Below are 26,186 nucleotides of genomic sequence, written 5' to 3' on the forward strand. Positions count from 1 at the left end.
CCTCCATTTCTTCCAAAACAGATCTGAAATACTGATTCATCAAACCACAATACACGTTTCCACCATGTGATGGTGCAATCCAGATGCCTGAGCCCAGAGAAGACAATGCTGCTGCTTGGCAAGGTTAACATAATGTGACCGGCTGATGTACTGTGGCCATGGCCACAGTAGGGTTTGAACACCAGATTACTTTTTACTTGAGGCCAAGTCAGCCAAAGCGGAATTCCCTGCTAGCAAAGCTAATAGGAACATCTTTCCAATCTGGTCTTCACCTTGATACTCTAAGGTTTCTTTTCTTTTCTTTCTTTTTTTTTTTTTTTTGCACAGTAAAGTATTTTTAAGTGGCATTTATCAATGTAACTCCATATTGTAGTGCATGGAAATGGTTTTCAAGGAATATCTTGCCCATGTGGCTATATCAGCTATTGATGAATGATGGTTACCAAGAACCAGTGCCATGTCACAGTTGTTCTACTTGGGCCTGCACCACTGCCCTTTACACTCTAAAATTCCTCCAGATTCCTTGAATCATTTTGTGATATTATGCACTGTAGATGGAGAAATGTGCAAATCCCTACCAGTCTTCCTTTGAGGAACATTGTTTTTAAACATTTCAGTCATTTTCTCATACATTTATTGACAAACTGGAGATCCTCTGTCCATCATTGCCCCTCCCCAAAGGTTCTGTTGTATCAAATCATTATAATCATGTTAACATCACCTATTTGAAATAATGATTTAAAATCACTTGGGTTCAAGGTCATACTAATACATTGTTTTTAATATCTAAAATATGAAAGCTCTATGACATTAGTGAATTGCAAACAGCACTGTTTATGTATAAGTCAGTAATAATTTATTACCTATGAACTTACTGACAGTGTTTCACAACAGAGGCGGGGGCTATAGTTTGAGGGGAAAGACTGAATTTGACTTTATATTAATATTCAACTTTACTGGTTCACAGTATTCAAAACACAAAGAAAAGATTTACAATATTAATCAGTGGAGTTAAACTTTGGAATGGTCTGTATGGAGAACTACAACAATATCCAAACATCATTCAGTTTAAAAACAAATACAAACAGATTATTTTTGATAGGTACAGGTAGGAGGGGCTTAAATGTCACTGGTGTGCCTATTAAGACTTAAAACTAATTATACAGTACAATACAATATGTGTAGATTTGTAAGTAAGGTCTTGTATAAAAGTGAGGATATATATATGAATATATGTGTTTGGGTGTATATGTGTATGTGTGTTTGGGAAGTTGCTTTACTTGTTATATTATAGTTATAATGTTATATTATAGTTCATATAAAGGTGAGAAGCTCCGTGAGGAGTTCCACAGTAGAGCTGCTGCTTGTTCGCGTTGAGTGGAGCCAGCTGTAACAGTATATCCCCCCGGATATCTTCTCCCCCACCCTGGAAATCTTCCCCTCACCTCTGAAAAGCAATATTCCACAGGGCAGCACTGATTAAAGTTTACCCAAACCTTGATAAGGCCCAATCAGGATGGACCAACCTTTAAACTCTGTATTTCATGGATGTTTTATGGTTCTAGATGAAGCACAGTTTGACTGACGGTGAACGATATTGGTATTGTTTCTGTATGTATCTATAGTTATCTACAATATTTCCTATTCTGAAGTATCTTTAAATCCCCCTTCCAAATATACTCTACAAATATATGGACCTGATTGACAACCTGAAATGTGACAGAACATCTGTCTGTGATGGGGTGGGGGTAAGATATCGTGACCTGGATATCTGCTCCCCCCCATCTCGATATCAAGAATATATATTGCCAAATTCATCCCACTATAAACCTGACAGTATTAAACAATGATGTAGCAACCTTCCCATCAGGATACAGCAACCTTTAAACTCTATATTTCATGGATGTTTTATGGTCCCAGATGAAGGGATCAGACACGTAAGAATGGAGGACGAAAATGTTGTTTTCTACTGTTTCAGCTATGTATTAATCTGGGCAGGATGAAATGGGTGATAATGCTACAGCAGACTCTGCTTTTGGCTTAGCAGCCAGGTTGGATCAGAAGCAAAAAGGTTGTGTAGGATCAGAAGCGAGGATATTCTTACTGAGGCGATAGCAAAGATCACAATGTAGCACAAACATCTCAGCTCCTCCTCTCAAACTGACACTAGCCTTACAACAGTGCCTCCTAGTGGCATGAACCTATATAAGCGTTACAGTCAGCTTTCTTGTTCATCTCAAGGCTCAGGATTGAACCTTGAAACAAAAAGCCCTCATACTGTACCTCTGTGTCAGGGTGAGTTTGCGGGTGGAGGGGCTGACTTGGTACTGGTAGAAGCGGGGAACCAGCTCTCTGCCCACTTTGATGTAGGCACCCCGGTTGCTGCCCTCTTCATAGTAGTTGGAGGCTGAGAAGATGGTGATCACCTACAGCACAGACGTATAAAACCTTTCACACATCTGATGAGTGAGTTCAACAGCTTCTGCAGACGAGTCTACCTGTCCTTCGTGACAGAGCTCATAGCCCTCCTGTTTGCACTCGTGCGAGCGGACAAGCAGCTGCAGCCCGTGCTGGAGCAGCAGCTTATGTGTAATGTCAGGGCCAAAGTAACAACCTCCTCCTCTGAACATGTTGGGACTGAAGCCCTCTTGAGTTCGAGGGTCACTCCACAATATATCTACAATCTGCAATGCAGGAGATCACAGAAATCAACAGAATGGCACAGATTAAACATTTCACAACGTTCCTTTGTTTTGTCACAACAGCTTTCTTTCCCGACCTGTTTCCACTCCTGTTCCTGCTGTGGAAGTGACAGAGGAGAAACAGTGCACATAGAGTCCAGGAAGGGCGCTTGGAGGGTATTCATAGTGCAAGGCCTGCTGGGAGAAGACCGGTATGATGGGGTTTGAGGCGAGAGAGAGAAGAAGAAGAGGAGGAAGAAGAGGAGGTACGGCTCCAGCGGTGTGGTGATGACTTCTGTAACCCTCCCATCCTGCCCACTGGCAAAATTTTGTGTATATTCATTTTGTAAATTGTTTTGTCAACTGTGTCTGTACCATGGCCCAAGCAGAGGGTCACCCCTTTGAGTCTGGTCTGCTTGAGGTTTCATCCTCAAATTATCAGAGGGAGTTTTTCCTTATCACTGTTGTCTGTGTGCTTGCTCTGGGCGTTGCTAAGGTTAGACCTTACTTGTGTGAGGCACCTTGAGGCAACTTTGTTGTGATTTGGCGCTATATAAATGAAAATAAACTGAAAATAAACTGAACTGAAACAGACTTGCTTTGCGGGGTTGGGGGGAAGATATCCAAGTCAGGATATCTTACCCCCTAACCCAATCATAAGTGGAGAGGTCAAATAATACAGAAGCAGGGAAGAAATTGTACAACCCCTGGCAAAAATCATGGAATCACCAGCCTCGGAGGATGTTCATTCAGTTGTTTAATTTTGTAGAAAAAAAGCAGATCACAGACATGACACAAAACTAAAGTCATTTCAAATGGCAACTTTCTGGCTTTAAGAAACACTATAAGAAATCAGGAAAAAAAAAGCAGAGGGAAAAAAATATGGAATCACTCAATTCTGAGGAAAAAATTATGGAATCACCCTGTAAATTTTCATCCCCAAAACTAACTCCTGCATCATATCAGATCTGCTCCTTAGTCTGCATCTAAAAAGGAGTGAACATACCTTGGAGAGCTGTTGCACCAAGTGGACTGACATGAATCATGGCTCCAACACGAGAGATGTCAATTGAAACAAAGGAGAGGATTATCAAACTCTTAAAAGAGAGTAAATCATCATGCAATGTTGCAAAAGATGTTGGTTATTCACAGTCAGCTGTGTCTAAACTCTGGACCAAATACAAACAACATGGGAAGGTTGTTAAAGGCAAACATACTGGTAGACCAAGGAAGACATCAAAGCGTCAAGACAGAAAACTTAAAACAATATGTCTCAAAAATCGAAAAATGCACAACAAAACAAATGAGGAATGAATGGGAGGAAACTGGAGTCAACGTCTGTGACCGAACTGTAAGAAACCGCCTAAAGGAAATGGGATTTACCTACAGAAAAGCTAAACGAAAGCCATCATTAACACCTAAACAGAAAAGAAAACAAGGTTACAATGGGCTAAGGAAAAGCATTCGTGGACTGTGGATGACTGGATGAAAGTCATATTCAGTGATGAATCTCGAATCTGCATTGGGCAAGGTGATGATGCTGGAACTTTTGTTTGGTGCCGTTCCAATGAGATTTATAATGATGACTGCCTGAAGAGAACATGTAAATTTCCACAGTCATTGATGATATGGGGCTGCATGTCAGGTAAAGGCACTGGGGAGATGGCTGTCATTACATCATCAATAAATGCACAAGTTTACGTTGATATTTTGGACAATTGAAAGGATGTTTGGGGATGTTTCAAGATGATAATGCATCTTGCCATAGAGCAAAAACTGCGAAAACATTCCTTGTAAAAAGACACATAGGGTCAATGTCATGGCATAGGGTCAATGTCAACGAGTAGATCTGATTTGATGCAGGTGTTAATTTGGGGATGAAAATTTACAGGGTGATTCCATAATTTTTTCCTCAGAATTGAGTGATTCCATATTTTTTTCCTCCGCTTGGTCTAAAAAAGTAACCGTTACTGACTGCCACAATCTTTTTTTCTTGATTTCTTATAGTGTTTCTTAAAGCCAGAAAGTTGTCATTTGAAATGACTTTAGTTTTGTGTCATGTCTGTGATCTGCTTTTTTTCTACAAAATTAAACAACTGAATGAACATCCTCCAAGGCCGGTGATTCCATAATTTTTGCCAGGGGTTGTAGATGTGAACTGAGAGAATTTACACAAAAGGGGTCAGACACTTCAAAATGGGGGATGAAATGTGTGATAATACTGCAGCAGACTTGCTATGCAAGGGGTGGAGGAGGGACGATATCCAGGGGGGAAGATATACTGTTACAACGGGAAAGGGAAGTTTGGGGTCACCTGCTGGAGCTGTTGCCCCCGCGACTCATTCCAGATAAGTGGTTGAAGATGAGATGAGAGCGATGAGATTTTACCTTTATAATTATGTCTGATGGTGCACATTTTATTATAGAAAAATTTAAATATAAACATTTAATAAGTTAATAATGAAGCATGTAATTATATAATGTTGATGGTAGGCTGGGGTGTCTTTGGAACAGTTAAGCATGTCGATAAGCGTTTCTGCTTCTTCTTGCTCCTTCCCCAACATATTTCTTTTTCTTTTTTCCTGTTAATCAATACTATGTGCTGTTTTTGGAGATTTAGTTTTCATGTCTATTTCACAGTGTCTGTTTGAGATAAAATAATAAATAATTTAAAAAAAAAATTTAAAACATCATTACACACCCTAAATTGCCCTATCCCAGCTTTATTTATTTATTATTTTGATGTATTTATTGTAATGTGTTGTAGGCCTGAAATGCAGGAATGGTTAACAAATGAAGTGAAGTTAACCACATAAAACCCTGTCATTCAGGGTGCTGTGAAATAGATAAAGTAGATGTCGTGGATCTTTTTGCATTTTCTATATGCCCAACTTTTCCGATGTGTATTGTTACAAAAAACACAAGTTAAAAAAACACGAGTCCCTCCACTATTTGTATCATTGGGTCACTTTTGTCAGGTCCAGGCCAAGAATCAACAGAAGAAAGTTCTTTTGTATTTCCAAACATATTTAGGGTGATTTTACTCACTTTTTGTCAGGCAATACTTAATTCAATTTTCAATATATTTAATTTATATAGCGCCAAATCACAACAAAGTTGCCTCAAGGCGTTTCACACAAGTAAGGTCTAACCTTACCAACCCCTAGATAGAGCAAGCACACAGGTGACAGTGTTAAGGAAAAACTCCCTCTGATGATTTGTGGAAGAAACCTCAAGCAGACCAGACTCAAAGGGGTGACCCTCTGCTTTGGCCAAGCTACTGACACAGTTGACAAAACAAATATACAGGAATTTTTGGAAGTCCATGCTGGTGCACAGGATGGGAGACTTGCAGAAGAAGACACCCACTCCCATCTCTGGATGGAGCCACACCTCAAACAGAGAGAGAGAGGGGAAAAAAAACAGATTCAGGTGGCAGAAAGACAACAAATACTAAAATATGAAATGGATGGAATGTGGACTAATAATCATGAAATGAGGGTAATATGTAACGAAATGGAGCAGACTGACCCAGACTGACTCCAAATAAGTACTTTTATTTAATTGTTTGATATTTGTTTTTTGTGAGATGTGCTCAGTACAACAATGGTGCCCCATCTGGTGTCCAAGAGATGAAACTTCAGCCACTGGGTCAGTCTGTTCCATTTCGTTACATTTTACCCCCATTTCTCCCAATTTTGCAAAAATAAAATAAATAATTTATGCGACAAGATGCACAATTTGACAGAACACCAGCTGCGCATGATGCTAGCTGTTAGCACTGTTAGCTGTTAGCACTGTTAGTTGAGAGCAAGAGAAAGTCGTGTACTGTCACCGCCGGCTAAATGGACAAATTTAAGCTACCATACGAAAGTACCTATGTGGATTCTGATACAGAATTACCATTTCACATTTGATGGATTTGATGTTTGATGGATTACTCCACGTCCTGACCGCTGTTGGAGCAACGCTGCCTCGGCTTGATAGTAACCCTCGCCGACCAAATTACCTATAGAAAAATAATACATGCAAACGATGGAACTGAATTAGAAGGGGAATAATCCCCTTGTGTCTGATGATTTGCAGACGTTCATGCTGTTATACGGTCGCAAATAGCCATTTTACAGCTCCGCTAATGTGCCGCCGGTAAAGCTCTATTTGCGGCCGTATAACCAGCATGAACATCAGCAAATCATCAGACACAACAGGGTTATTCCCTAAATGGGTTGCCGCAGAGCCACGTCACTTCCGGTGAAGTGGCCAATCCGAAGGAGAGAATTCGTACCTCCGCAACTGGCTGCCCGATGAAAACAAGCTCGCGTTGCATTGAGTGTTTGTTGAAATCGGCTGGTTTTGTTTTGTTTCTAACTTGCTTCTATCAACCAGCTGATAGCTCTCACTGCCTCTAACGACGACATTTATACACCAAGCTGACCCGAAATGAACCATTGTACATTAAATTGACTTTATTGACGAGTCTGACCACTTTGAAAAGTGACCAAATTACATGTATTGAGCTTGGCGATGTTTTCGTCGGCCAAAAATGGCCAGAGGGCGGTTGGTGTAAAATCCGCAGCAACCCACTTATCATGGACCTTGAGTGAGTTTGTTGTGCCTTTTACTAGAGGTGGGCAGATCGATCCTAATATCGATACCAATGCTGGTATTGATATTGAATGATCCTCGTGTAAAAAGATCAATACTCAAACTTTTTTTCTCTCACGCACGCACTGACTGCTGCGCACACAGATTCATCAAAGTCTACTCTCTGTCTGTAAGAGCAGTGCTGCGCTGTGTCACACAACACGGAGCAGCGCACCCTCTCCCCTCTGGTCTTTTGTTGTTGTGCCATCACGTGGCTCAGTGCCACCAGCCAACAGCATGCAGATATGCTCAGCCTGGCCCGCTCACTCAGCACTCTCCTCGAGTCAGCCCTCTACCTCAGGAGATTTTAAGTTGTGTTGAGTGATATTTTTTAAACAAAATGTTGATTGTGATAAATAAAGTATTTTGTTGTCACGTACAATGTTTGGCAAAATTCTATCCTAGGTCTTTTGGATCCTTTGGATCTATGAAGCTTAAATATGAAAAACTATCGGTATTGGTATCGGTGATACTGGGCCTGTATTTACTTGGTATCAGATCAATACCAAAATTCTGCATATCGCCCACCTCTACCTTTTACACGCTTTCACATTTCTTTGGGTCTTTTTTTTTCTTTTTACTGATAAGATGTAATATATTCGATGTTACATTGATAAATGTGCTGTATTTTGTTCTCATTTTTGTATTTTGAAATGCCAAATAAAATTTTTTCAAAAAAAAAAAAAAAAAAAAAAAAAAAGGACAGCCAATAGCCACTTTCCTGACTTTTTCCGTTTTAAGCTGCGGCGGTTGACGGTGTGTCTTCGTTCTATCCTCAGTCACCGGCAGCGCCTCCATGAGTGCAGCCGGAGCGGAGCGGCCTGTGAGCGGCCGTCAGCTCAGCGAGCTGCCGGACGACGCAGAGCAGCTGCGGCCGTTTGTGAGCGCGCTGAGGCGGGCAGCGTCTCTGCGGAGCGCCGCTCTCACGCCCGGTGTCGGCACCGCGTCCGACCGCTTTCTGCTCAAGTTCCTGCGGGCCAGAGACTTCGACCTGGACCTCTCCCTCAAGGTAACACAAAGGGTCTGGGCTTCATTTACCGAGGGCTGGAAAAGTGAAAGGAAGCCTGAAAGTAGTTCAATAAACAGAAATATTGGTGTTCGTTTATGGAACCCTCTGGGGTCCAAAGGTGTTTTGGCGATTTTGTGAAACTTTCAGTGTTTGAACGTACTTGTTTTAGTCTAAAGGTTCGTTCGTTCTGTTACGGAATATTTGTCCTGCAACATGAAAACTGCACCTTCTGCACATGAAGTTATTTTAGTGGCATCATGTGTGTCATGCACCTACAAACCTGATGTCCACATCAGTGACAAGAAAATATACCACCCGATACACTTTATTATCCCCAAGGGCAAATTTGTCTTGGACTTCAAGTGCTCTGCAAACATTTATATCTCAAAAAAACAAACAAACAAAAAAATCAGTAAATACAACAACAAACAGTACACTACATGCCTGTGGAAATTTCATCAGCATATTGCATGTTACCAATAATATAATATACAATTAAAATATCATATTAAAACAGAAAAAAAACTGATTAAAACAGATAAGTTAAAATACACACCTTACTTGTACATATGCACATAGACACACACTCAAAAAAATGGCTCTTTGGATAACTCAATTCAATTATATGCAGAATTTCCATAGAATAAATATATGTAGTCCCAAATAAATTAAACTAAATTATCTTGCATGGGTGTGTTTTGTTTGAGTTGGGCTACATATATTTATTAAATAGAAATTCTGCGCGTAATTGAATTGAGTTCATCCAATGAGTCTTTTTGAGTATATACAACCCCTGGCAAAAATTATGGAATCACCGGCCTCGGAGGATGTTCATTCAGTTGTTTAATTTTGTAGAAAAAAAGCAGATCACAGACATGACACAAAACTAAAGTCATTTCAAATGGCAACTTTCTGGCTTTAAGAAACACTATAAGAAATCAAGAAAAAAGATTGTGGCAGTCAGTAATGGTTACTTTTTTAGACCAAGCAGAGGGAAAAAAAATATGGAATCACTCAATTCTGAGGAAAAAATTATGGAATCACCCTGTAAATTTTCATCCCCAAAACTAGCACCTGCATCATATCAGATCTGCTCATTAGTCTGCATCTAAAAAGGAGTGAACACACCTTGGAGAGCTGTTGCACCAAGTGGACTGACATGAATCATGGCTCCAACACGAGAGATGTCAATTGAAACAAAGGAGAGGATTATCAAACTCTTAAAAGAGAGTAAATCATCATGCAATGTTGCAAAAGATGTTGGTTATTCACAGTCAGCTGTGTCTAAACTCTGGACCAAATACAAACAACATGGGAAGGTTGTTAAAGGCAAACATACTGGTAGACCAAGGAAGACATCAAAGCGTCAAGACAGAAAACTTAAAACAATATGTCTCAAAAATCGAAAAATGCACAACAAAACAAATGAGGAACGAATGGGAGGAAACTGGAGTCAACGTCTGTGACCAAACTGTAAGAAACCGCCTAAAGGAAATGGGATTTACATACAGAAAAGCTAAACGAAAGCCATCATTAACACCTAAACAGAAAAAAAAACAAGGTTACAATGGGCTAAGGAAAAGCATTCGTGGACTGTGGATGACTGGATGAAAGTCATATTCAGTGATGAATCTCGAATCTGCATTGGGCAAGGTGATGATGCTGGAACTTTTGTTTGGTGCCGTTCCAATGAGATTTATAATGACTGCCTGAAGAGAACATGTAAATTTCCACAGTCATTGATGATATGGGGCTGCATGTAAGGTAAAGGCACTGGGGAGATGGCTGTCATTACATCATCAATAAATGCACAAGTTTATGTTGATATTTTGGACAATTGAAAGGATGTTTGGGGATGATGAAATCATTTTTCAAGATGATAATGCATCTTGTCATAGAGCAAAAACTGCAAAAACATTCCTTGCAAAAAGACACATAGGGTCAATGTCAATGAGCAGATCTGATTTGATGCAGGTGTTAATTTGGGGGATGAAAATTAGTTAGTAACAGTTACTGACTGCCACAATCTTTTTTTCTTGATTTCTTATAGTGTTTCTTAAAGCCAGAAAGTTGCCATTTGAAATGACTTTAGTTTTGTGTCATGTCTGTGATCTGCTTTTTTTCTACAAAATTAAACAACTGAATGAACATCCTCTGAGGCCGGTGATTCCATAATTTTTGCCAGGGGTTGTAGAGACACACACACACACACACACACACACATATATATACACATGCATAAAGCCCCTAACGCTGCTCCTGGACAGCCCCTGCAGCATTCCAGAGTCAAATTAAGGTATCACTCTAAAAAGTAATTCAGAGGCTTTGTGTATATCACAGTAAGAAACAGCAATACTAACTTAATAAAATATCCTGAACACATTCAGTTGATTGTTTGAGTTGGATATACCAAATGAAATGGCAAAAAATGTAACAGCTAATTTTATCTCAACTTTAAATTTATTATTTGACTTTATTTAATTGAAACAAATTAGCATTTGCTTAACAATTTATATATATATATATATATATATATATATATATATATATATATATATATATATATATATATAGACACACACACACACACACACATATCTGTGCACAAAGCCCCTAACGCTGCTCCCGGACAGCTTCTGCAGCATTCCAGAGTCAAATTGAGGTATCACTCTAAAAAGTAATTCAGTGGCTTTGTGTATAATTCAGTTGATTGTTTGAGTTGGATATACCAAATGAAATGCCAAAAAATGTAACAGTTAATTTATCTTAACTATTATTTGAGTTTATTTCATTGAAACAAATGAGCATATATATATATATATATATATATATATATATATATATATATATATATATATATATACTGAAAAAAGTGAAACACAATGCACTTCATTCAAAGTACTTATTTACATTGGTCTAATGGAAAATTGTGGTGTCCAGTTTAAATCTGCTGGAATCACTTTACAAAATCAGAAATATACATTGTGAGAAACTAAGTAGCATTTGTTTCAGTATATATATATATACTTAATTTGTTTGGTAAATTTCATTCAGAATATTTGGAAAAGACTAATATACTCAATATTTTTACTTAGATTTACCAAGATGATCAAGTATATTTTAATTATTTCACAGCTTTTTAATTTACTCAATATTTGTAAGTGTAAAAATGTTTCACCAAACAATTGAGTAGAACACAGTAACACTTTTTGTAAGAGTTCTTGTATCTGTTCAGTTTGTACTTGGGGAGTCTGTATCGTCTCCCAGATGGTAAAAGTTCATACTCCTGGTGGAGATGTGGGATGGATCATAGAGTATTTTCTGTGCTTGCCTATAGACAGACTGCTCATAGATGGGCTGAATGGGAAGGGTTCCAGTCCTCCCATAACCTTCATGGCCGTCTGCGCCAGACGAGAAAGCTTTGATTTTAACTGAACCGATAAGTTCCCATACCATACCGCCATCCCGTATCTAATGATGCTCTCCAACACTGCCCGATAAAATAATAAATGACTTTCTGGTCAACACCAAACACCCTGAGTCAACATAAAAAATGCAGTCTTTGTGCACACAAATTATCAATATGGGTTTCCCAACTAAACAGATTATGTAAGTGAACACCTCGATATCTGTAAGCGCTTACTGTGCTGTTTCAACGACGGGGTGTGAAGAACTCAGTCATTTTTCTTAGAACTGCACACTTTCTCAGAACTGATGCATATTTCCGAGTTGCACACAAAGTCCTGAACGAAGGAGAACCAGAGAGCTGAAGACAAAGAGATGTCGGAGGAATCAGCGGGTTTGTGTCCGATGAGCGCTCAAAAAAACTCTGTCCTCAGTACTTGTAATTTTATCAGTATAAGTTTTCAATAAATTTTCTTGATTGGTAAAGAATATGGCAGTCATCCATGATTAACGAACACGACACCAGAAATAATAGAAACATGCCTCTGGGACTTTTGTTGGCCTATTAAGATTTAAAAAAAGGTTTTTGCTTTATTTTAAGATCTTCTCTAAAGCAGTATTTAAATTCTACTTTTGCACATAAACTGCTCTTGGTAGCTGCAAAAAAAAGGGGGGGGGGGGGGTGCCAGAAAATGCACCCTGTGCTTGTTTTTCTTCTGTAGACACTTTTGCATCAATTGGCATTATCTCCGTTATAATTTGGTCTGTTTTAGATGACTAATTTGAATTTCATGCATGTAACAGTCATTTTTGGTTTGGGTGCTTGCTGGGGGGGGCAGATCTGAACAGCTGCAAAATTTGGGTTGCCAGAAAATGCATCCCATGCTTTTTCTCCTCTCGAGACATTTTGAGTTATTGTTGAGTTATCTGATTTAGTAACTGAAATGATAAAGTTAAAGAGATGGTTTGATATTAACAAATTATCATTAAATTTGTCAAAAACTAAATTAATGTTATTTGGAAATAATAAAAAAGACATACATACATACAGTTAAATATACAAGAGATAAACATAGAATGTGTCAAAGAAAATGTTTTTAGACGTCGTTATTGATGAAAAACATAATTGGAAAGCTCATATTCAGCATGTTCAATCAATCAATCAATCAATTTTTTATATAGCGCCAAATCACAACAAACAGTTGCCCCAAGGCGCTTTATATTGTAAGGCAAGGCCATACAATAATTATCTAAAACCCCAACTGTCAAAACGACCCCCTGTGAGCAAGCACTTGGCTACAGTGGGAATGTTCAAAAGAAGGTATCAAAGAGTATTGCAGTATTAAATAAAGCAAAGCATGTTCTTGATTTCAGAGCACTACATACTTTATATTGTTCAATGGTTGCACCCTACCTGACTTACTGCGCTGAAGTTTGAGGCAATAATTATAAAACTACAGTGCAACTATTATTCATTCATCAAAAAAGAGCATTAAGAACAATTCATAATGCAGGTTATCGTGACCACACCAACCCATTGTTCATTAAATCTCAAATATTAAAACTACACGCTATGATTTTGTTCAAGACTCTTCAATTAATGTACAAAGTGAAAAATAAATTAAGTGCCCTTTAGAATTCAAGAATTTTTTACTGAGAGAGACAGAAAATATAATTTACGGGGCTTGTATCATTTTAAAATTGCTGACACTTGGACGACCAGGAAAGGTTTCTGTGTTTCCATGTGCGGCCCTATGGAATAACCTGACAGAGGAACTCAAACGATGTCCAAATATCAATCAGTTTAAAAAGTAATATAAAGACTTGATGTTTTCAAAATATGTATTTGCTGAAGAACGATAAGTTTTGTGTGTTGCCAATTGTAAATGTAAATTTGTAAATGTAACTTTGTAAATGTAAATTTGTTCGGTATCATTTGGATTGTGTCCTTTAAGATGAAGAGTTTGTAATGGTTGACAGTGGGAGTGGGAATAGATGGGTGTCCCCCCCCCCACTCCTTTTGGACCAGATCATTTTATTTTTGGTTAAAGGGGTAGGCGTCAATAAGCTTTGCTTCTGCCTATACCCTTTCAGGCACACGGATGCACTGTTAATTCTGTTGTTTTGGACTGTGTGTGCTGAATAAATTCATTCATTCATTCATTCAAAAAAAAGTTAACTGCATTGTAGTTTGGTCTGTTTTAGTTTTACATGTTCTAGTCATCTGAACTAAGAACAATATATAAATGAATGAACATTTGTGAGTGCAATGCGCCTCGTTGAATGGAACAGTTCATCTTTCATCTTATGAAATATTCTTTCCATTGCACAAATTAAAAAAACATTAGTTATTTGTTTTATATGACACCTAAAATAGATCCTTGTCATTTTATGTTTTATTCATTCATAAATAAGACAAAAGGCACTTACATTTGGGTGTGTGTCACTGGTAGTTTGAGGTCAAGAGGTTCCAAACAGTCCAACACAAACTTTAAATAGCAATCCAATCCAAAATTGTTCTCAGTCAACTTGCAAAAACGGTCAGATAGTTCAAAAACAATCCTGACGATGTAGTCCTTACCTGATGCCTTGACTTTTTCATGTCTGGACTGCCGTCTGCTTTTCTCAGTCCAGCAAAAAATTGTGACAGAAATTTGTCAAGCTCCTCATCTGACTGTGCTTGTATTTCAGCTAGAGACATCCCAGCGAATATCGCAAATGCCTCCAGACGGCTTAGGGTGCACTTGACCATAATAAGCTTGTTTAAATCATCGTCTCTCACAAAACAAATCACGCCATGTTTATTTTTAAGCTAAGTACCGTCACCCTTACTTTGAGTGCAGGGTAGTTGCGGTGTGCATTAGCACAAAATGTATAGAACCAAAATTGTACGGTAAATGGAACAACATAGCAAATGGTATGAATGATCCATGTCACGTGACCTACAAACCACCAATCAAGTGACAAGGATCTATTTAGGTGTTATATAAAATATAAAGGAAAATGCTGATATTGACAGAACTGATGTAGAGCTCTGCTGTATAATGCACACTTTTTGTGTGTGTGTGTGGGGGGGGGGGGGGGCAGTGTGAATTTCAAACATTAAATCACTTGGTTTTACTCTTTTAAATTAATTTTATTACAACCCCAATTCCAATGAAGTTGGGACGTTGTGTAAAATGTAAATAAAAACAGAATACAATGATTTGCAAATCCTTTTCAACCTATATTCAATTGAATACACCAAAAAGACAAGATATTTAATGTTCAAACTCATAAAATTTATTGTTTTTGTGCAAATATTTGAAATTTTGAAATGGATGCCTGCAACACATTTCAAAAAAGCTGGGACAGTGGTATGTTTACCACTGTGTTACATCACCTTTCCTTCTAACAACACTCAATAAGCGTATGGGAACTGAGGACACTAATTGTTGAATCTTTGTAGGTGGAATTCTTTCCCATTCTTGCTTGTTGTACGACTTCAGTTGTTCAACAGTCTGGGATCTCCGTTGTTGTATTTTGCGCTTCGTAATGCACCACACATCTTCAATGGGCGACAGGTCTGGACTGCAGGCAGGCCAGTCTAGTACCCGCACTCTTTTACTACGAAGCCACGCTGTTGTAACATGTGCAGAATGTGGCTTGGCATTGTCTTGCTGAAATAAGCAGGGAAGTTACTGAAAAAGACGTTGCATGGATGGCAGCATGTGTTGCTCCAAAACCTGGATGCACCTTTCAGCATTGATGGTGCCGTAACAGATGTGTAAGTTGCCCATGCCATGGATACTATCACGCCCCCAAACCATCACAGATGCTGGCTTTTGAACTTTGCGCTGGTAACAATCTGGAAGGTCTTTTCCTCTTTTGTCTGGAGGACACGACGTCCATGATTTCCAAAAACAATTTGAAATGTGGACTCATCAGACCTCAGCACACTTTTCCACTTTGCGTCTGTCCATTTCAAATGAGCTCAGGCCCAGAGAAGGCGGCGGTGTTTCTGGATGTTGGTGATGTATGGCTTTCACTTTGCATGGTAGAGTTTTAACTTGCACTTGTAGATGTAGCGACGAACTGTGTTAACTGACAATGGTTTTCTGAAGTATTCCTGACCCCACGCTGTAAGATCCTTTACACAATGATGTCGGTTTTTAATGCAGTGCCGCCTGAAGGATCAAAGGTCACGGGCACTCAGTGTTGGTTTTCGGCCTTGCCGCTTACGTGTAGAAAGTTCTCCAGATTCTCTGAATCTTCTGATTATATTATGGACTGTAGACGATGGAATCCCTAAATTCCTTGCAATTGAACGTTGAGAAACATTGTTCGTAAACTGTTGGACTATTTTTCACGCAGTTGTTCACAGTGGTGTCAAAAGTACACACATTTGATACTTAAGTAGAAGTATATATACTTCAGTTTAAAAACACTCTGGTAAAATAGTAGAGAAGCTTGAATCTTCGACTGGACTGGGTTGCTTGACGCGAGGACGTTTCGCTTCAAATCGCAGAAGCTTCATCAGCTAAAATTCTTGCTCTGGAAGTCTGACTTCTGTCTGACTCTTGTAGAGAAGAATAAAACTGAAGCCAACAAAAGCTGGAATTTTAAACCTAACCAGACCCCTCCTACTGAGAGGCAGACTGCTATAGGCTAGTGACTAAACAATAGCTCTAATTAGCAACTATTGTGCTGTAGTTAGCACACCTAATGGCAGGATAGCTGTCCCTCTAATGATGGGATGGATGCCTTTCTGATGGCTCCCTTGATGACGTGAATGACTCATTACCATGAACAAAAGACTGAAACTCCTTTGACCTGAGTACCCCATTGTAAACAGGGGATAAAGCGTGTCTCAGACCCCCTCCCTGGTTAAGGCTGGGTTTCAAACGTTTCACGCTGGTATAGCCTTTTGTGTAAAGGTTGCTTCGTTTCACCTATGTAGTGTTTGTTACAGTTTTCCTGACATCTGATAGAATACACTATATTGCTCTGTTTGTAACTAGGGATCATGTCCTTAGGGTGAACTAATTTCTGTCTCAGGGTGTTAACCAGTTTAAAGTAAACTGGGATTTTGTGCTGTCTGAAGATCCTCTGTAGTTTTTCCCCTACTCCTGCTAAATAAGGGAGAGACACTCCTGTTCTTCTTGTCTCCATCTCCTGTCTATCTGGTCTCTTTGTTCTCTGGGACTTCTGCACTTTGTCCAGGGACCATCGTGGGTACCCACATACTGTGATGGCTTTCTGGACATGTTGTCTTCCCTCTGCAGTTGTGGGCACCTGTAGGGCTCTGTGTTGAAGCATCCTGATCACCCTGAGCTTGTGTTCAAGGGGGTGGTTTGAGCTGAAGAGCAGATATTGGTCAGTGTGAGTTGGTTTTCTGTAAACCCCTGTCTGGAGCTGCCTGTTCTCTCCAATCGTAACATCACAGTCCAGGAAGGCTAAATGGTTGTTTCTGGCATCCTCACGTGTGAACTTGATATTGGCGTCCACCGAGTTGATGTGTTCTGTAAAGTCCTCAACTTGCTGTTGCTTGATTTTGACCCATGTGTCATCAACATATCTGAACCAGTGACTGGGAGAGATGCCTGTGAAAGACGTCAAGGCTGTCTTCTCTACTCGCTCCATGTACAGATTGGCCACAATGGGGGATACCGGAGACCCCATCGCACAACCATGAATCTGCCTGTAGTAATTCCCCCTAAACAGGAAATACGTGGTGTTGAGACAGATCTCCAAGAGTTGGCAGATGTGGTCTGGTGTGACCTCCACCTTAAAGACACTAACCACACGTTTGAGGACAAGGAAGTTAAAATATTAGCCAGAGAGAAGAAATGGTTTGAGAGAGGGGTCAAGGGGGCATTCTTTGTGAAACGTTTGAAACCCAGCCCTAACCGGGGAGGGGGTCTGAGACACGCTTTATCCCCTGTTTACAATGGGATACTCAGGTCAAAGGAGTTTCAGTCTTTTGTTCATGGTAATGAGTCATTCACATCATCAAGGGAGCCATCAGAAAGGCATCCATCCCATCATTAGAGGGACAGCTGTCCTGCCATTAGGTGTGCTAACTACAGCACAATAGTTGCTAATTAGAACTATTGTTTAGTCACTAGCCTATAGCAGTCTGCCTCTCAGTAGGAGGGGTCTAGTTAGGTTTAAAACTCCAGCTTTTGTTGGCTTCTGTTTTATTCTTCTCTACAAGAGTCAGACAGAAGTCAGACTTCCAGAGCAAGAATTTTAGCTGAGGAAGCTTCTGCGATTTGAAGCGAAACGTCCTCGCGTCAAGCAACCCAGTCCAGTCGAAGATTCAAGCTTCTCTACTATGGAAACCACCTGGACAACTGAGAGCCTGCACAGAAACTCTGGTAAAAGTTGAAGTATCAGCTTGACCTCTTTACTCAAGTAAAAGTGAAAAAGTATGTGCTCCAAAACCTACTTAAAGTATAAAAGTATAAAGTAACCTTTAAAAAAAAAAAAAGGTAGATGCCACTATATGAATTGAAAGCTTAATTTAAAAACTGATTCGTTCTACATGTGGCCCAAGACCCAAAACCCAAAATTACCCCCCAACACCACCTGCACGAAAATGTTTCAATTCTACGTAGAAGCTCTGAAATGCAATCTGGGACTATTCCAGACAATAAATTGCAGTGAGTGCAGCATCCATTTAGTGAAGGAAAAAAAACAAAAAAAACACAACTTTCCTTATTCAAATTCATTCCAGTAGTATTCTGCTCTTACTAGGATGCAGCAGTTTTCTAGTTTGGCAGATAGTTCTGGAGAAAATCACTGAAGAAATTAACAAATTGAAAATATGGTTTGACCGAAACAAACTGTCATTAAATACGACAGGGATGAAGTGGAGGTGTAAGAGTCACTAGGTCTTCACAGGAAACACTTATATATGTATGTATGTATGTATTTATTTCTGCATGTTCATTGTTAGTTGCTTTTATATTTTCTGTTGTGTTTCTATTCAGGTTCTTTTTGCCTCTTTCTCTAAAATTGTATATAATAATCATAGATTATTAATATATAAACAAAAATAAATTTAAGAAATATTACAATTTGAAAACAAATGCACCCGAACGTGATGACAGCTGCAATTGCTTAATGCTAAGTTTTAACATTGAAAATGCCATAGACATGCTAACGCGTTAGCGTCGCTCCCGTTTTTAAGTTATAAAATACATCAACTGTTTCAGAAGACCATAACAGGTCGGTTTAACATAGATAAGGTAAATAATACTCACAGAAGTATGCTCTTTAGGGTTTTAGCGGGGGAAAATTAAGCAAAAGAAAGAAAGAATAAATGAAGCAATAGGTCGAAGCATTGCTTCAATCTGCGAACCACTGCTTTGATTGGTTGACGGTTCAAAGCAAAGCCGTGCTGCAGAATAGTTGATTACAGGCGCACATGACGTGAAATATATATATATATATATATATATATATATATATATATATTAACATTAAACTGAAGCCAAGAGTAACGAGGCTGTTTGTTTTAAAAATGTAAGGAATAGAAAGTACAGATACTTGTGTGAAAATGTAATGAGTAGAAGTCAGAAGTAGGCAGAAAAATAAGTAATGGAGTAAAGTATAGATACCTAAAAAGTGTACTTAAGTACAGTAACGAAGTATTTGTACTTCGTTACTTGACACCTCTCGTTCACAAAGTTGTGATCCTCGCCCCATCTTTGCTTGTGAATGGCTGAACCTTTTGGGTATTCTCCTTTTATATCTAATCATGACACTCACATGTTTCCAATTAGGTGTTCTTTGAGCATTCATCAACTTTCCCAGTCTTTTGTTGCCCCGTCCCAACTTTTTTGAAATGTGTTGAAGGCATCCATTTCAAAATGAGCAAATATTTGCACAAAAACAATAAAGTTTATCAGTTTGAACATTAAATATCTTGTCTTTGTGGTGTATTCAGTTGAACATAGGTTGAAGAGGATTTGCAAATCATTGTATTCTGTTTTTATTTACATTTTACACAATGTCCCAACTTCACTGGAATTGGGGTTGTAGTAAACGGAGTGGGCCGCGGCCTCAACTTTATCTAAATTCTGGGTCTTTTAGTGAAGCTTAGGATTCGTGGCCGGTGATCAACTTAGTATTTCTTTTGTTCTTTTTGTTGCTTAATGCTGACAAATTATACTGTATTTGTTGTCTTTATGATGCCTGATTCTGTTTTTTTTTTCTCTCTGTTTGAGGTGTGGCTTCATCCATAACCCTTCTGTCCTGCGCACCAGCAACATTTCCTGTATATTCGTTTTGTGAATTGTTTTATAATTTATGTCTGTAGCATGGCCCAAGCAGAGGGTCACCGCTTTGATTCTGGTCTGCTTGACGTTTCTTCCTCAGAGGGAGTTTTTCGTTACCACTGTCACCTGTGTTCTTGCTCTGGGGGTTGGTAAGGTTACACCTTACTTTGTGTGAAGCACATTGAGGCAACTTTGTTGTGATATGGCACTATGTAAATGAAAATAAATTGAAATTGAATTAGTTTGAAAAAGGAACTTCCATCAGTTTTACAGGTGTTGTGTTGCATAGTTATAACCTTTCCCATTAGCAGTTCTATCTGAGACAAGCTTATCGGTGCCAAAGCTTAATTTGTAAAACCATTTAAATAAAATGGGGCAGCACGGTGGCTTAGTAGTTCGCACTGTTCCCTCACAGCAAGAAGGTTGTGGGATCACTTCCCACCTGGTCCTTTCTGTGTGGAGTTTTCATGTTCTCCCCATGTTCAAGTGGGTCCCCCCTGTGACCACTGATTGGAGTAAGCGGGTATAGAAAATGAATGAATGAACAGAGTGAGAAATCCCTTTCAGAAACATACTTGCTGCAAGTCGTTGTCGTAGCTTTGACTCTCTTAAAATGTCCACTGATGTGCTGAGAGTTTTAAGGGAGATTGCACTGAATTGTTGCAGCTCTTACTGAACTACCAGCGGTGGAGGAAGGACAGTCCAGAGATCAGCAGCTGTCTGTCTCCCAGCTCCGTCCTGGGCCTCCTCAACACGTCTTACCACGCTGTTCTTCCACATCGGGACCACACTGGCAGCAGGGTGCTCCTCTACAGGATTAGTGAGTATATATATTATATAATATTTTTCCAAAAATAAATTTTATTCATGTTTCCATAAATTTTGGAAGGTCCTTTTCCTCCCCCTCCCTACTTGGGATAGACCGATAATCGGTTGGGCCGATAATCCCTCTGGGTTCTCTGTAGGGATAGACCAATAATTAGCCAATACCGATAATTGGCATGGCCGATACTCAGCCAAAAATCAGCCGAGCCGGTTTTATCATTATTCCCTACTCTCTCTCTTTTTTTGTGTCTCCCTATAGTGGCCCTAATACCCTGTTTCTGGCAATAAGATGATGAACATAATATTCATGTTGTCCATTCAGTAAGTTGAGAAGAATCATTCACTTTGTGATTAAAAACAGCAAATTTGGCACAGATGATCTTTGACACATACAAAGCCAAATAAAGGTGGGTGTCAGAAAAAATATTCACAATAATGGGTGTAACCTGTGAAAATATAAAAATGTCCATTTTTTCAAATGATTTTCATAAAAGTGCCTTATTATAAATGACAAATCACCCCCCAAATCCCTGACATGAAAGCAAATGACCCTAAAGCTAATTCTCATCATGTGCGCAGTCACCATAATCACTTCCAAAAACATGTAGGTTAGGTGAACTGGAGACTTTAAATTGGCCGTAGGTGTGAATGTGTTTGTCTGTCTGTATGTTGTCCTGTGACAGACTGATGGCCTGTTCAGGGTGTACCCCGCATCTTGCCCAGTGACTGCTGGGAAAGGCTCCAGCTCCCCCACCACACTTAACTGGGATAAGTGGGTTTAGAAAATGAATAAATGACACAGTCCGGCTGCGTGGCGAGGGGATCGGTTCTGATGGAAAAGCATAATATAAATGCAGTCCATTTACCATTTATACAACCCTACAATTGATGACAACCTTTGACTTTGGGTGAACTTGAAATATCAAACTCTGGGCTGTAACAATTTGACTCAGATAACTGTGAGCCAATATGGATTAAACATGATGGAAAGGTCGCGTGTCCACCAAGGACAGAAGAAGAAGTAAGTCCTATATTGACCAATGGGCCCAAGGGCCAATATAGGACTTACCACCCTTAACTGGAATAAGCGGGTTTAGAAAATGAATAAATGGCATAGTTCGGCTGCTTGCCCGTGGGATCAGTTCCACAGTCCGGCTGATTGGCAGCGGGAGATGTTCCACAGTTCGGCTGATCGGCGGCGGGATCGGTTCCACAGTCCGGCTGATTGGCGGCGGGATCAGTTCCACAGTCCAGCTGCTTTGCATCGTGTTCAGCTCTAGACATCTTATTCAGTGTTTATATCATCTTGGTGAGTCCTGCTGATGCTATTTTGGACTTTCAGTAACGTGTGTGTTCTGTCCGAGCCCAGGTCAGTGGAACTACAAGGACTGGTCAGCATTCCAGGTTTTCAGAGTCAGCCTGATGACATCTGAGATCCTGTCTATGGAGACAGAAACACAGAGGCAGGGTGTCAAGGTCATATTCGACCTGCAGGGTTGGACGTTCGGCCACGCCCTGCAGATTAGCCCTTCCCTCGCTAAAAAGATAGCTTCTGTACTTGCGGTAAGTTGAGATCGTGAAATTTTTCATGTGTACTATTAAACCTTCATTTGTTTCCCTTTTGTCTAGTTTTAAATATGTTGCTTCATTAATTGTATTGTCAGTCAACAGAAAGTAAACAGTCAAACAAAAAAATCATAACCAATTGCTTTTTGGGGTTGTTGCCTGGTCCTTTTAGTGTGGAGTTCCATCAGGGTGCTCCGGCTTCAGTTTGTTGTTTTGGTTGTCGGCAGGATATCTCAAAGATGCATGAATGGATTTTAAAATAATTTGTTGGACATTTCGACGTTGGTTAAGGAAGAAATTCTTACATTTTGTGCAACACAAGTGTTAATACTCACTTTAAATGACTCTCTTATAATTCCTCCCACTTGATTCCCATGTTGGCTGTACTTTGAAACAGCACCCACACCTTTAAAACCCGATAAACAGATCTGCTGACCTTGGCGGTAGTCTGCAGTCTATCTGATTGTACCCGTGTTTTCTAGGACTCCTTTCCACTGAAAGTGCGAGGAATCCATCTGGTTAACGAGCCGATCTTCTTCCAGCCAGTCTTTGCCATGCTTCGTCCCTTCCTGCCAGATAAGATCAAACAGAGGGTCAGCGCTAACATTCCTGGCACTCTGTTGCAGTTAGACACAAACAGTTGATTTGGCATTAAAAGAACTTTCAAAGGCAGCTGTTGTCTGTCTCCTGCACAGATCCATATCCATGGTGCTGACTTTCACCACTCTTTGACTGAATTCTTCTCCTCGTCAGTTCTACCTGCAGAGTACGGAGGGAGGGGGCCTGATATAGACACGGCCTGTCGGGACTGGACCAATCATCTGCTTCGGTCAGAGAAGCTGCTGCAGCAGATTGCTGCTCACCCAACAGGTGACATAACTGTCGACCCCGGCAGTTTGATCTTGGCCAAAATAGAGAACCCACCTGATGGGGTGGCACCTCTGTGATGGCTGATACCTGGATGACTTTGTTTTTCATTGGATCTAATTTCATGATGCTAAGAGCATGCTGGTCTGTGATCTAAAACATTGACTGGTGCCAACCGGAAGTCCTTTACGCCGGCGGATTTTAATCATCGAAATGTCAAGTGCCTCCCCAGATGAAACCAACTTTTAATTTTGTTAATATCTTCAAACTGCCCAACGTACTTGTACATGTGTGTCCAGCTGAACTCTGACAGAAAGTTGCCAACAATGTCCCCATTTACGTGCACATAAAAATACGATTGCCGTCTGATTATTAAGTGGTCATGTAAAAATACAATTTATTTGTCCAATAACATCCGTTATCTGATTATGAGAAATTGGATGAACACACCTGGATTTCTCCCCAGAACTCCCATTTCTTGGGTGCATATGTATACCATGAATCAGATTTTTTTTTCATTGTTTTACATCTGCACATGTGTAAAAGCAATTGTCACTTACATTTCTAGAGGTACAGCAGGACGACCTCCTGTCTTGTCACGCCTCGTAACATGCTTCGGTAGATCACAAAGTTCTGAGAGTCCGTTGTGTGTCCAAAAAAAACCAAACAAAAAACAAAAATTGACAGGATGCTCAAGTATTCTTGAACAGCCCTGGTGTTGGTTCAGCATTTGAAAGAGCACATTTCTTGTCAATTTATGCAGTTTATAGAGAAATAATTTACAGTTGAGCTGAGTTTCCTACAACCCCAATTCCAATGAAGTTGGGACGTTGTGAAAAATGTAAATAAAAACAGAATACAATGATTTGCAAATCCTCTTCAACCTATATTCAATTGAATACACCACAAAGACAAGATATTTAATGTTCAAACTGATAAACTTTATTGTTTTTGTGCAAATATTTGCTCATTTTGAAATGGATGCCTGCAACACGTTTCAAAAAAAGCTCTGACAGTGGTATGTTTACCACTGTGTTACTTCACCTTTCCTTCTAACAACATTCAATAAGCGTTTGGGAACTGAGGACACTAATTGTGAGTGTCATGATTGGGTATAAAAGGAGCATCCCCAAAAGGCTCAGCCACTCACAAGCAAAGATGGGGTGAGGATCACCACTTTGTGAACAACTGCATGAACAAAATAGTCCAACAGTTTAAGAACAATGTTTCTCAACATTCAATTGCAAGGAATTTAGGGATTCCATCATCTACAGTCCATAATATTATCAGAAGATTCAGAGAATCTGGAGAACTTTCTCCAAGCAGCAAGGACGAAAACCAACATTGAATGCCCGTGACCTTCAATCCTCAGGCGGCACTGCATTCAAAATCAATATCATTGTGTAAAGGATCTTACCACGTGGGCTCAGGAACACTTCAGAAAACCATTGTCAGTTAACACAGTTCATCGCTACATCTACAAGTGCAAGTTAAAACTCTACCATGTAAAGCGAAAGCCATACATCACCAACATCCAGAAACACGGCCGCCTTCTCTGGGCCCGAGCTCATTTGAAATGGACAGACGCAAAGTGGAAAAGTGTGCTGAGGTCTGTACGACTTCAGATGGTCAACAAACTGAAGTCGTACATCAAGCAAGAATGGGAAAAAATTCCACCTCTTTGTGATGTATTCAGTTGAATATAGGATGAAGAGGATTTGCAAATAATTGTATTCTGTTTTTATTTACATTTTACACAATGTCCCAACTTCATTTGAACTGGGGTTGTAAAACCATGATGTCATATTTTGGACCTAAGGACATCAATGCCTCACACCTCCTCTCTGAGAGAGGAAGAGAGACAGTCCTGTATTCGTTGTTATGACACATTTGCTTTGCAATGTAAATATAAATTTCCCATGCCAATAAAGCGCCTTTGAAACTGAGAAAGAGAGAGAGAGTGTGCGCTGTTTTTCAGTATAAGAGTTGCCCTTTCTTCTTTCTCCACTTCCAAAGAAATAGAACTAATGAACTGAAATCATGTAAACCCAATTTTTCCAGTTATCCAATTACTGAGCAGGCCCCTCACCATGTGGCCATGGCAGTGCGGCAGATAACTGAAACAATCCTTCACAATAGTGATACAAGCACCAAATTCAGCACAAATACTTGTTAGACATTACTTTTTTTGAAAAAACCAAGTAGCCACTTGAATTATCATTAGGCGGCCAGGTAGAGGTCAATTGAAGAACTACACATGGGCCAAAATTTTAAAATGTTCCAATCATATTGAAAGCTATTCCACATTATGTGTCCGCTCACAAAGATTCCAGAAAGGTATAGTTTGGACTATCTATGACTGAATGTGACAGAGTTATGGGATAAAAACATAAAGAATGGTAACAAAGGTCACTTTCAATTTGTACAGAGGTCAGAAGTTAAAGTTGTTGTAATTTTGGTATAAAGTGGTGCACATTATTGATTTAACTAATAGGATTAATAAATGGATTAGTTTTGACTGTGTTGAATGCTTGGTCTGCAAGGTAAAGGTTAAACAATGTCGACGTCCATTGGATTCTATGACGTGACATACTGTTTGTTACCCTGTAAGGTGATAGCTAAGCATGACACATGGTGCAAACTATTCTTTTTTTAAAAATCTTAACTCAACCAAATTATTTGCATCTTGTTTTACAATATTTCGAGCAACTTTAACATCTGACCCCTGTACAATCTGGAACTGACCTTTGTCACCATTCTTGCTGGCTTTACCCCGTAACTCCATAACATTCAGTTGTAGATGGTCCAAACTATACCTTTTGGAATATTTATGTTCAGACAAATTATATGGTGTAGCTTTCCATTTGATTGGAATGTTTTTAAATTTGACCCCTGTGTAATTCTTCAATTGAACCCTACCTGGCT

The 26,186-nt window shown here is 39.5% G+C and overlaps 1 protein-coding gene and 1 long non-coding RNA gene across 2 annotated transcripts; one reads left to right on the forward strand and one right to left on the reverse strand.

Annotated features, from left to right (window-relative positions):
* Positions 1–2,320: 2,320 nt before the first annotated feature.
* On the reverse strand, positions 2,321–2,552 carry LOC117522595. Its single transcript, XR_004564252.1, has 2 exons — positions 2,499–2,552; positions 2,321–2,426 (listed from the first exon to the last, which is right to left on the reverse strand). It is a non-coding gene; the product is annotated as an uncharacterized LOC117522595 (long non-coding RNA).
* Positions 2,553–8,121: 5,569 nt separating this feature from the next.
* Positions 8,122–23,535, forward strand: ttpa (tocopherol (alpha) transfer protein). Its single transcript, XM_034183798.1, has 5 exons — positions 8,122–8,334; positions 20,670–20,823; positions 22,198–22,391; positions 22,877–22,987; positions 23,090–23,535. The coding sequence occupies exons 1-5, from the start codon at positions 8,122–8,124 to the stop codon at positions 23,339–23,341; spliced, it is 924 nt and encodes a 307-aa protein (XP_034039689.1). The 3' UTR covers positions 23,342–23,535.
* The last annotated feature ends 2,651 nt before the right edge of the window (positions 23,536–26,186 follow it).

Source organism: Thalassophryne amazonica, chromosome 12, assembly GCF_902500255.1.
Source record: "Thalassophryne amazonica chromosome 12, fThaAma1.1, whole genome shotgun sequence".
Classification (NCBI taxonomy): domain Eukaryota; kingdom Metazoa; phylum Chordata; class Actinopteri; order Batrachoidiformes; family Batrachoididae; genus Thalassophryne; species Thalassophryne amazonica.